The 12486-nt window shown below is 40.6% G+C and overlaps 1 protein-coding gene across 1 annotated transcript; it reads left to right on the forward strand.

Annotated features, from left to right (window-relative positions):
- Nucleotides 1-313: 313 nt before the first annotated feature.
- Nucleotides 314-12151, forward strand: LOC139954158 (uncharacterized). Its single transcript, XM_071953854.1, has 6 exons — nt 314-414; nt 2931-3747; nt 5196-5341; nt 6075-6152; nt 7391-7620; nt 10787-12151. Exons 2-6 carry the CDS (start codon nt 2952-2954, stop codon nt 10848-10850), a joined length of 1314 nt encoding a protein of 437 aa, XP_071809955.1. The 5' UTR covers nt 314-414; nt 2931-2951; the 3' UTR covers nt 10851-12151.
- Nucleotides 12152-12486: the final 335 nt, after the last annotated feature.

Genomic DNA, 12486 nt, shown 5'->3' on the forward strand with positions numbered 1-12486 from the left:
CTCTTTAAAAATGTCCACGTGGTGTGTGCCGCCGGCGGGCAAATACACTAGTAGCTGGGAAAAATAATTATGTTTATCCTGTAAAAATAATTATTATACACATGTGAAACATGTATGTTTTAAAAAGGTGTAGAAGATTTGTAAAAGTAACACCACAAAAGTTAATGGAACTCAACAAACAATGTAAACAAAACAAATCACTGTTATTAATCGCAACCGGAAACCCACCCTCCCACCCCCAACCACCTGCAAAAAGTGGTCCAGTCCAGCCTAATACTTCAAGCATGCGTTGTCGTGTGTGTGTGCAGACGACACGCACGACAACATTGCTATGCAGTACTGCCTGTACTTGTCAAACAAGTTTGCGGAAAATTCCGAAAGTAAAAAGTCACCAAGAATCAAGAGTAAAAACAGGTAAATTTCCATACTCGTGTATTTTCTAATGATGTAATTACAACTGCACGTTTTCGTATTTATTTTTCCTGTTAAGATTTCGGTCAATATTCCGTATTTTCATGTAGACTCTAAAAAGTCTCTAACCTAAACTCTAAACTAACCTAATTCTTCAAATTTTCTATTAGAAGTTCTAAGAAGAGTTAATAAGACTCTAATATTAATAAAGGATAACTTTCCGCATGGCGCCACCACTTTTTCACTCTTTTTTACAAAAAGGGATATCTCATTGAGGTAAATTAGGTACTATATTATTGTTTCATATCGAATGAAAAAGTGGTGGCGCCATACGGAAACTTTTCCCACAATGTCGAAGGGGTGGGCAGTGGGTACTCCTAGAACTATTTCGGTTTCGTCCGGCTATCGTCTCCCCCGTACGGGAGAGGATAGCCGGACGAAACCGAAATAGTTCTAGGAGTAGGCAGTGGGGAGACACACAATGGAGGGAGGGGGGGGGGGGGGGGTGGGGCACACCAGTAAGGGGGGAGCCACATAAGAGTGTGGGGTGGGGGGGGGCTGCACCTTTTTGAATCAATCAATCAATCAATCGTCACATTTATAAGTCGCTAATCCATCAGTCGTAGTTGCGATATTGTAACCCTCCTCTCCGCTGTCGGGAGGAGGAACTCTCCTCTCCGCCGTCGGGAGCAGGGTCACATTATCGCAACTACAACAGTCATTGCTCATAGTGCCGTACAGTAGAACAGTAGGTTTTGAAATTTGCATGGATGGTCTGATGTTCTGAGAAAGATGATTCCACATCCTTGGTGCTGCGATAGAAAAGGCACGCTCCCCACAATTGTGTTTAGTTCTTTGAATGTGAAAAATTGAAGTGTGGGAACAGGAACACAGATTTCTGACAGTTTCTTCGATGGACAATGAGTCAATGAGATAAGAAGGGGCTCAGGCATTGAGGCAGCGAAACACAAGTAGGAGGATCTTAACTCTTAATCTTGGCTATGTATGTTACGCAGATGTAAGATTGCAGTAATTTAATCAAATTGTATATAACATCATTGGGAGCTAATGTATGTAGAGTGGAGTAGTACCTAGACACAGTTTGGGGCACCGTAGTACTCTTTTTTTGTCTAAATTTGTCATTATCAATCTTACTATTACTAGTTACGACCGATAATGACATTGTCAGATGGTCAGAACTAGTATAGTACGCCGATAATGACAAAATTTTGAAAAAAGGAGTACAGCGCACCAGTAACTGGGTCGATGGAGTGAGCTTTTGTGGTCAGGGTGGAGATTCTGGGCATGGGAGTGGAAAATGTTGTCATACAGAAATGCAACCAAAATTACAAGGTTAAGTAACAGTGTGGTTGACCAGGGAGTTTATGCGTGGTCAGTACTGGGTGACCCTGAGGTCATAGTTGAAGAATGTGGTGTGTTTAATGTGCTAGCAAAATAAATAAGACTACAAGCCCTGGACTTATTCTAAGTTTTAGCCTACACACTATAACAAAGACTACTAAGAGGTGACCTTATCAAAACCTTTAAGCTGGTCAAGGGATTAGAAAAAGTGGATAGCAAGAAATTATTCACTAGGAGGGGCCACTCTAGACGAAACTTGAGAATCATAGCAAAGAGTTAATGCTAAGACAATGTCAAAGAGCTTGATGCCTACTGGCCGAAAAATATGATATAAGATTGGGGTCTCAAAGGCGGAAGCCTAAACAATTTCTCCCATCAATAGTAAGTAAGTAAGTGTAAGCTGTGAATCCAGCTGTTGTTACCAGTATTTATGTTTTCACTTATAGTTTCCATACACAGCCTCCATCTGACCTTAACCATGTTAACCCAATTATCAAGTTATCAAGTTTCTGTCTCACATCCTTGTCCAGTACACCCAGGTCCATAAATCAGCCCTGTGGTATGCACACCCAATTACCTCCATGGGACCATGCTTTCCAAATCCCCTATTATAATAACCCTTCTTCCCTCACACTCTCTCTCTCTTTGAGTTCCTCTAACCATAGAGAAAGGATGATTTAACCAGCCTAGGATATAATAACTAACCTCCTGTTATATAGCAAGCTCAAGAACATCTGCGCTCTCTGTTATTCTAACACCATATTTAGGTTTAAGCTACTTAGCATGGATGGTATGGGCCACCCGTTGATTTGGTCTATTTGAGGACAGATGTAACTTTCAGAAAAAGTATCCTTGCAAGGAGAGGTTTGGAAATTATTCCCCCCCCCCTCCCCCCAAAATTAATAACATTAGGCTAACGATAAAAATAACTACGAATTTAACAATCAATAAAACCAATGAAATACTAAAATAAGTGGATGCAGTGGCTGAGCGGTCTAGTGCATGGACTCAAGCTCTGGTGTTTCTGATCAGCAGAGTTTAGGTTTTTAGTTTTTTTTTTTACATTCTGAATGGCCCAAAAGAGTAACAATTACAGAAACAAACGAGAGTTTATTTATTTATTCATTTTGTTTTTCGTCTATAATTTTGTCTTGCAGGTTTAGTAACCAGCTGTTGAGATGGCTCACTACAACGGAGGAAATTCTACCCAAGGAGGTGGAAAAGGCAGTGTAGGCGTACACACCACAGTTATTGAAGTTGAAGACAAATGGGCAGTAGTAAGTTTATCTGACTGCAGTCGTGGCATCGTGACCAAAGGCCAGATCCGCCGAGGAAATCTGCAGCCAGTCCAAACCATGAGAGACTTCCTACGGCCAGGTTTCACTGTGGTCACTAGCATCAGGAAAGCCAAGTATGCGGACAGCGACGCACACAGACACTACTGCAACTGGGTGGTGACAAAAATCAGCCGGCAGAATGGATTGATCTTGCCCCCGGCCCCGTACTATCGTGACCCGTCCAACTTTTTTGACTTTCAAAGTGATAAGAAGAGAAAGGGATTAAGTGTAGACATCCTCGGATCATACACCGGAGAAGCGGTGTATTACCTGAGAAACTGCCTCAAGAGTTGGAATGGCATCTCATTGGAAGCCATTATGGATAATCTGTATCAAGGCGCGAGCCGAGAAGTCTTAGATGGTTTAGACTCGGTTGAAACTCTCGCAACATTCGTACAGAGTCTTCCTCGCTTTTTCACCCTGACCTCCCTGGGATTTCTCTACTCCAATAGCCATCCCGAAGTGACGTGCATTGAGGCTGAGATCCAACGACGGTTACCGGCGTTTGACGTCGGCATTTTCGGTGACAGAGCCATCATCATCAGCAAACCTTGGGAAGTCGCTAATGTCGTCAATATGATCATAAGGGAAAGGCAATTAAATGTCGTTGCATTTGATACTGAGAGAGCTACCAAGGGTAAGGAAAGACTGACATAATAACTGATCATTGTGACGCTTGTGAAAACTAGAGCGTTTAGTTTATAACCAGAATCAAAATAGATCACAATTTTCAAAGCGGCAGGCTTGTAATTTCTCAGGGTTTTTCCTACATGTAATTTTAGTTCTTTTTCTAGTTGGTGGAATCTGGGTTTACACAAAAACCCCAGAAAGGGATTTTACAAGGCAATTTTTCTAGAATCTGGTGTTGCTTTGTGTAGGCCTTATGTACATTGCACAGTGGCATCACAGAGAGGGTGCATGACACTAGAAAGTCTGGGTGGGTATAAATGTCCGCAGACCGGCTGCCAGCAATTTTTTGGGGAAAATCCACAGTTGTTACGGGTGTTAAAAAACATCCATTGTAAGTCTGTCAGAAACAAGTGAAGTGGCTATTTTGACCCACCTTTTTGAAACTCTGTGGGGCCCCAGGAGTATTGAGCCTTTTTTCACAATACAATACAGAGCCAATTTCCAGGAAATAAAATCCTGGGAAGTTTTAACCCAACCCCCCCCCCCCCCCCCCCACGAACATAGAGCTAGGGTCTGAACCACCTGTATTTTCCTGTGAAATAAACACTGGACATGCTAATATCCCTGGGCCAAACCCCTATTACCATGGAAGTTGTTATTTCCCAGGGATTAGGTTAAGTAATTCAGGTCAACCAAATTTGCATTGACAACAGTTCATCCTGACTCTTATCAGCTGTTATCAGTAAAGTAATTGCAAGATAAACACTGCACCCTGGTACTTTCACTCCCACAAGGCCAGTGACTGTAAGCTGGACTTTATGCCCTATCAATTAAATGGAAATCTCTGTACAAAACTTTTCAGATCTGGTACCATGCTGTTGGTACCTGCTGTCACCTCACTATTTGTGGATGGATTTGATGCTCTTGACATTCTCTAAATTTTTATTTGCGAAGTAAAAACTGCATTATTTTTAGCTGAAACTGTGACTTTTTTTGTATCGTTCTTGATAGCTTTATCAAAAAAAACAATCTAACCCGTTTCAGACAGGTGCACCAAAGTCGCCCCAAACTAAATACATTAGGAGAGACTGTACTGTAGTTCAACCGCAATCAATTTTGGTTCCACATTGGCTCGATCTGCTCATGACAAGATCGACGTCTGAAACCATTTCAAGGCTCACCCGAGTCGTTCAGAATGACTGCAACAGTAGATCTTTTGACTGCTAGCCCATCCAGTCGCTCCTAACCATTTCAGAATTACTCAACCTGGGCAAAATCCCTGTACATGACTATAATATAAGTCATGTACAGTAAGTACATGAAAAGTACTTTAAATTCAGAATTCGGTTCGGCCAACTCTGCTGGGGTACCTGTCTGGAAACCCTACCTTTAATTTGAAGAGTACTTGAAAATGACAAACTTTTGATTGATTTGTTAAATTCTTATATTAACCAGGATCTTCAGAGTACCTGTCTACCATTCAAATTGCTCTCATGGGGAATGATTCCCAAGCATACATATTTGATGTCATGAACTGGTCTAATAAGAATTTCCATACCAGCAAACTGAAGAAACTACTGGAGAGCGACAGTGTCATCAAGGTGAGGTTAACTATAGGTTTTAAATTTCTGGATTCAAGACATAAGACCCACATGGTAGCTTAAGGGTAGATTTCTGGATTCAAGACATCAGACGCACATGGTAGTGTTGTTGATGAAGAAGTGTCGGTATAGGTCCACTTCTGTCTTAGCAGCCATAGGTGGCTCCTCGTACCCGGATTCTCTACATAATGTGACACTCAAGACTTTGACATGTTTGAGGCCAAAATGAGGGATACGAGGACACTGACTGACTGCTGTTCATACGCTTATTCTGTATAAAGAAGACGAAGAGAATTTACAATGATGTTGGTTCGTAGTTGACGCAGAAAATAATGACGGAGGGGTCGCCATTGGTGGCACCCGAGGATACGAGTACTCATTAAAAAGGAAATTGAAAGCAAGGAAATAATTTTTGTTGGGGTATTACTTTATACCTGTTACATAGACATGTAGGATTGGTGATTGGTGGAGCGAACAAACTGGGCAGTCAGTGTTCATGTATTGTGTGATAAACCATGTGCATAAAATAACAAACATATCAAAGTTTGGGCTTAATCCATTGTGCAAGTAAGAGTGACAAACATTGGTTGTAGTTACCAAAATCAGCTGGTCTAGGTTTGCTAGTTTTCTGGAATATGTCATCCGTCTGACTGACTGCCAAAATTTATCTGGGTGCTTTGTTGTAGAATAAAAATATCCTCTGTTCTTTGCATCTTTTTTTTCCATGATCAAGGTTGTGCATGACTGCCGAGGAGACAGTGCTGTTCTGGAGACCTATGACATTTGCCTCACCAACGTCTTTGACACCGCAGTAAGTAATCCAGCACCTCAGCTCCCTTTGAAAATAATCCGAGTTTTGGCCAAGTGGTTTCTCTCCTGACTTTACCTTTGTGGATTGCGGTTCAAATCCTGCCGCGGTGTGTGGAGCCTTGCATGGAAACTGGGTTTCAGTCCCCTACCTGGGCTAAACTTCATTGCACTGCCTCTTAAATAGAACGTAGCTAAGTGCACAAAAATAAGGCTTATATTACTGGTCTGGGCCTGTGGTTCAGTGTAAATTTCCTGCCCTGGTATTGTGTCGGTATGCAATCAAAGTGTTAATGACCACACGTTTCAACCCTTAAAGAGTCTTTCTTGAAGGCAAAATGGCATTTTAGCCTTTGGGAAATGTTCAGTACTTTTATACTCGGGGGCGAGAGTCATTACTAACGAAAAAGTCTGAAACTTGGATACAGATTCAAAGGTATGTTGAAATGATGCCAAATTCTACCGTTTGATAACCCCTGGGGTTATAGATTCCAAGGAGCTTTTGGAAACAGTATCCAAAGCACTAGAGAAGTAGACCAATGAGCAGGTTTTCTGTTTTTGTGGAAAACAAAAATTTTCTGATTGTCTTCACCAGGCCAACATAAAAAGTCTGAATTCAGCCAAAAGTCTGAACAATCTGTTCCCTGTATACTGCACAGGCTTGTGTATGATTTCCAGCTTCCCAGGTTGCATAGTAAACTTCTGTGTATCTGTGGCTGTACGGCAGTAACAGGTTGAATGGCTTCTTACTGGCATCCCGAACAAAGTTATCAACAAATAAGGCAACTGTCAATATTTGGGCTCGATTTGGTAGAGCACCAGCACATTCATCCAGAGGTCCCTGGTTCAAATCCTGTTCCAGCCAACTTTTATTTGTTCGACCCATAGAGTTATATATAAGAACTAGAGGGCGCACTGGTGATGCTGCTTGCACAAGCGCGACGGGACCGCAAGATGACAAGCGTGCCATTCTGTACGCAGAATATGAAATACACGTTTGAATTTTTTTTATTGAATGCTCACGCGATGCTGTTCAACTTACAAAATGGTCGCACAAACACACGCTGTGAGATGGCTGTTTTGTCAACTTAGAAAATGGCCGCCTGCGCGCATGCCGGGGTGCGTATATAGGCCAGTGCGCCCTCTAGTTCTTATATATAACTCTATGGTTCAACCCAAGAGGTTTAACATCATCGCTCATAAGCAGTTCTAAAATTAACAGGTTGTTATTATCTTTTCCAGGTTGCCTATACAACCATCATGGAGCAGTCAAACACAGTTTACGCACCCCCTCCAAACTTCTCCAAACTCTGTCAGATATTTGGACGCTTCACCCCTCAGCGAAACTCCAAGAATGTTTATCAGGGTAATCAGAACTACTGGGCCTATCGACCATTCACTAAGAACATGATTGATCACGCTGCCAGTGATGTGCTGGGGTTGGCCACATATGTTTATGAAAACATGAGAAGGTAGGTTCAGAAGTTTGCACAAGTTTTCACATTTTGTAGACTTAAAAAAAAATCATACTACATATGATTAAAATTATTTCTAGCTTTAAGAAAATCTCAGTGACCTAGTAGTAAGACATCTGCTACAGAATGGCCAATGTTGCTGGTTCCAATAGCACTCGAGTATGCTTTTTTTCCACAGAACTCAAGGAAAGCACCAAGTCAAAGTGCTATCTATCCCCAAAGCAAATTAATCAGATATAAACTTTTCTGAAAGTTGGATTTGGAACTTTGCACTGTGGGAGTAACTAAGTTTGGTTTGCGCAGTAGCAACATGTGTTAATCTCTTTTGAGTAGTGAATTGGTTCTGAAAAGAACCCGGTGGTTGACAACTGAAAACTTTGATCAGTATGCTTTGATCATCTTCATGAGTTGTCAACCAGTAGCCTTGACTCAAGGCGTAGTGTGCCCCGGCCCGGCACCGCACAATTCGGCAGTCTGCACGCTGTAGACTAAAAGGGCGTGCATGATCTGGGCATGTCATTCTAAACATTGGCCTATCACAGGCGCGATTGAGAAGGACGTATTACTGCTAGCAATCATGCCACGTCCGTGTGCGTGGTTGTGTAGTGTCTCATTTGAGTTGTTTATGGTTGTGTATAATTCCCATTGACTTGTGTATGGTTGTGTAGTTTCCCATTGACTTGTGTATGGTTGTATAGTTTCCCATTGACTGGTGTATGGTTGTGTAGTTTCCCATTGACTTGTGTATGGTTGTGTAGTTTCCCATTGACTTGTGTATGGTTGTGTAGTTTCCCATTGACATGTGTATGGTTGTAAAGTGTTCTACTGACTTGTGTATGGTTGTGTAGTTTCCCATTGACTTGTGTATGGTTGTGTAGTTTCCCATTGACATGTGTATGGTTGTAAAGTGTCCTACTGACTTGTGTATGGTTGTGAAGTGTCACATTGACTTGTGTATGGTTGTGTAGTTTCCAATTGACATGTGTATGGTTGTGTAGTTTCCCATTGACATGTGTATGGTTGTGTAGTTTCCAATTGACTTGTGTATGGTTGTGTAGTTTCCCATTGACTTGTGTATGGTTGTGTAGTTTCCCATTGACTTGTGTATGGTTGTGTAGTTTCCCATTGACTTGTGTACATGTATGGTTGTATAGTTTCCCATTGACTGGTGTATGGTTGTGTCAATTCCCATTGACTTGTGTATGGTTGTGTAGTTTCCCATTGACTGGTGTATTGTTGTGTAGTTTCTCATTGACATGTGTATGGTTGTGCAGTTTCCAATTGACATGTGTATGGTTGTAAAGTGTCCTACTGACTTGTGTATGGTTGTGTAGTTTTCCATTGACTTGTGTATGGTTGTGTAGTTTCCCATTGACTTGTGTATGGTTGTGTTACCCGTTCATTGTGTATGGTTGTGAAGTGTCACATCATAGAGGTCTCTGACATGTGTATGGTTGTGTAGTTTCCCATTGACTTGTGTATGGTTGTGTCAATTCCCATGAACTTGTGTATGGTTGTAAAGTGTCCATTGACTTGTGTATGGTTGTGTAGTTTCCCATTGACTTGTGTATGGTTGTGTAGTTTCCCATTGACATGTGTATGGTTGTGTAGTTTCCCATTGACTTGTGTATGGTTGTGTAGTTTCCCATTGACTTGTGTATGGTTGTGTTGTTTCCCATTGACTTGTGTATGGTTGTGTAGTTTCCCATTGACTTGTGTATGGTTGTGTAGTTTCCCATTGACTTGTGTGTGTGTGTGTACGCTGTACGCTAGCTGTATGGACATGAGTGGGAATCGCTATGATGTATAATGGGTCTGAATGCGCTGCCGGACGGTATACGGGCCACCGGTGTGAGCCGGACAAGCCTCGTTCAGTCGGTACAGTGTCGAACAACTTCGAAGAGAGGAGGGGTTCCTTGGCCCTGTTGTCTTGTGCTTCATTATAAGTACTAGCATCATAAGTACAATGTAGCTGGTAGATTTGTCCCTGAATGGGAAGCTGCTTTACTATAAGTGTAACGTTGTAGTGTAGTAGTATGGCAAGAGTTAGTTTATGAAATTGATCTTTACTTGTAGCTGTTGTTAAGCCACACGCCATCTTCTACCGTCTGGTATGTTTTCGACCAACACATAATTTATTTTCGATCCCCAACTTTGATTTACCGCGAGAAACGTAACGAATAATATGTCTAGACAAAATAAACAGCTGGGTTTCTTATCTCATCTGGTCTGAAATGGGGAAAACAGTAATGTTATTAAGTGTTTGTGCTTCAAGGGGATGGGTATGCCCAACATCTAAGAATTTTAACCAAGTAGCCATTGCCGGAAACCCATGACACCTTGATACTTTTTGAACCTTTCTCAAACACATTTCACACAATGTATGGTCTAATTTTCTCCCTTCTTATTTCTAAATTCATGATTGGTGCATTAAACCTGGTTGTTTTGTTTTGTTGAAAGCTTAGCTGCAGCTGTGCCACGATGTACTGTTGCAAATTATACACCGTACCATTGATATACAGTACACAACTTTGTTTTAGGGTAGGGATTTCTCCCTCGCGCCCGCCGCCATTGCAATTTTTTGCACAGCAGCCACAAGGCTTGTTGTTTACGTCGGAGGAGAGCACGTGCGTGTGCTTGCAGAACATTGTGATTGACATCGCAGCGAGAGTTTATAGGTCAACCAACAACCAATGAGACCGGGTTGTTAGTAAACATTAGCATAATGAGCTCCGCCCTAAATTTTGGCAGTTACAGAACCATCAAGGCGCTACTTTAGAAATACTCATGTACCGTACGTGTACCATATAGATGGTAATGTGTATGTACATACGCTGTACACGTATTATATGCACTGTGTTATGTATGGGGGTGCGCTGGCGGAATTCAGTGAATTCAGCTATCAACCAGGAGCTGTCAACCACTCTAACCAACCATGAGAGCCAGCACTACTCAAAAGAGTTGTACACACGGTGCTTCCACAAACCTCTCTTAAAAACGCTTATTTGTCCTTTACCAAAACTTAAATTGAATTTGATGAAGTGTTCACAGATTTTATCAGATGGTGTGTTAATTGATACCTAAAGGACAGGAATGAGTTTACTCTTACAGGAAAACAATGGTTTACTTTTAAGTTTTTTTTTTTTGCATTTATTTGTTTCAGTTTTATGAATCCCAGCTGGAAGTCTAGATTTGATGCTCTGTGCAGAAAAAGTCTAAAACATTGACTCAGACGATGCGAGTTCATGGACGGTGACCCATTCTGAAGAGTGATCCCAAAACCACAATAAAGGAAATTCTCATGGAAGAGAAGAAAAAGAATCTTTTAAACCGTGGGTTATTAAGGTGAACTTTAAGGAATTGTGTCGACATGATCAAAGCAATTTAGAAATGTCACCCCCAGTACAGCATGCATGCACACGCCCTCCTTATCCTAAGAGAGCGCGCATACGCGTGCAGTAGCATGGTGATGGTTTATAATTCCATGTACAATACAGCCATATGCCTGCTGTGATCATGATGACACATACCCTTTAATGGTAGGTTCGTCGTTAGGTTGTTGTCAACGTAATGCTGGTTTATACAGGCAACATTATCAAGTACACTAAAATTCATCTGTGAAACATTCAGTTGATTATAGTGCTACTTATTAAGAAAACAGAAACAAAATCAGTCCTGTTATTTTATCAAGAACGTCAATTCCATCCATTCTAAAAGGCCAGTAAAGGTACTTTTTTACAAAGAGAGTTGAGAAAAAACAGTGTATTCATGTTTACGAAAAAGTTGTTGATAGTTTTCTAACTAAATTAAAGTGTCTTGGGGATAAATTACATTATTTTGTTTGTTAAACTTTCTAGATACAAAATCAGGGTTACAAAAAAATAAACTACCAAATTGAACAACCTAAAAACCAGCGAAATTTTTCCAATAATAAGTGTTGACAATTCATGACATTGACAACAAAAGCTATTTGGGGCCTGGAAAACCTTGAATAGGCCAGAATAGTTACAAATAGTTCTTGAAATATGTTGTAATAGTTTACACCTAGATGCCTTTTAAATGCCTTCAACTTGTCAAAATGGTGCAAAGATTTTAGATCAAAGATAAATTATATTTTGATATTTTGTGTTGACATCAGATAAATAGTTTAATTTCCATATTCCCCCAATTATTTTGCATTAACTAAAAAAGTTACTTTCATTTGTATTTCGAGAAGACAAAAGAAGATTCTTGGATGGTGCACAAACATTTTTGACAAGGTACTTTTTATTCGGTTTAGTCTTTTTTTTGTGTAAGTAAAACCCGGATTTGATTGTGTTAGGAAGGACCACAATTTGTTTCTGATATTTAAACAGATTTTATAAATTAAAAAAAAAGATGGTACATGTGGTTAGCTGTTGGGTCATACAAAAGCACTTTGAATAGTGTAGGTTGCACAAAATGCTCTTTGCCCTTGGGATTAAAATATTGCAATTGCAATTACATCCAGTACCAAATCAAACGTTTGATTAAAAAAACAAACATCCAAAAGGACATTTTGAAAATAAAAACATTAAACATTCCTTCAATCATCTCATGTTTGGTTTATTTTATTTCCGTGTTCTGTGTTGCTTTGGTATTATCCTATAAAACAAATCTTGTTCTGTTTTTAATATAACAAGACTACGTTTTAGCTAGCCCCATAAAATCGGTCCACTTGGACCAATTTATGCATGGGGCTACCGTCAACTTGTCACTCTGTCAGACTCGGAGCCTGCATTTGTGATGCAAGAAAGAATGAAAATTGTGAGAATAGACTTTATATTACCACTCAACGCTGGAAATTGTGTGCAACCGCTCCAGTCTTGGTCCGTATGCTCAAAA

Source organism: Asterias amurensis, chromosome 2 (genome assembly GCF_032118995.1).
Source record: "Asterias amurensis chromosome 2, ASM3211899v1".
Lineage (NCBI taxonomy): Eukaryota > Metazoa > Echinodermata > Asteroidea > Forcipulatida > Asteriidae > Asterias > Asterias amurensis.

Bases quoted from the DNA above. Each gene is read 5' to 3' on its own strand.
- LOC139954158 (XM_071953854.1), top strand. From the start codon at position 2,952: ATGGCTCACTACAACGGAGGAAATTCTACCCAAGGAGGTGGAAAAGGC. The intron at 3,748-5,195 runs GTAAGGAAAGAC...TATATTAACCAG, and splicing joins TACTGAGAGAGCTACCAAGG to GATCTTCAGAGTACCTGTCT. The intron at 7,621-10,786 runs GTAGGTTCAGAA...TATTTGTTTCAG, and splicing joins GTTTATGAAAACATGAGAAG to TTTTATGAATCCCAGCTGGA.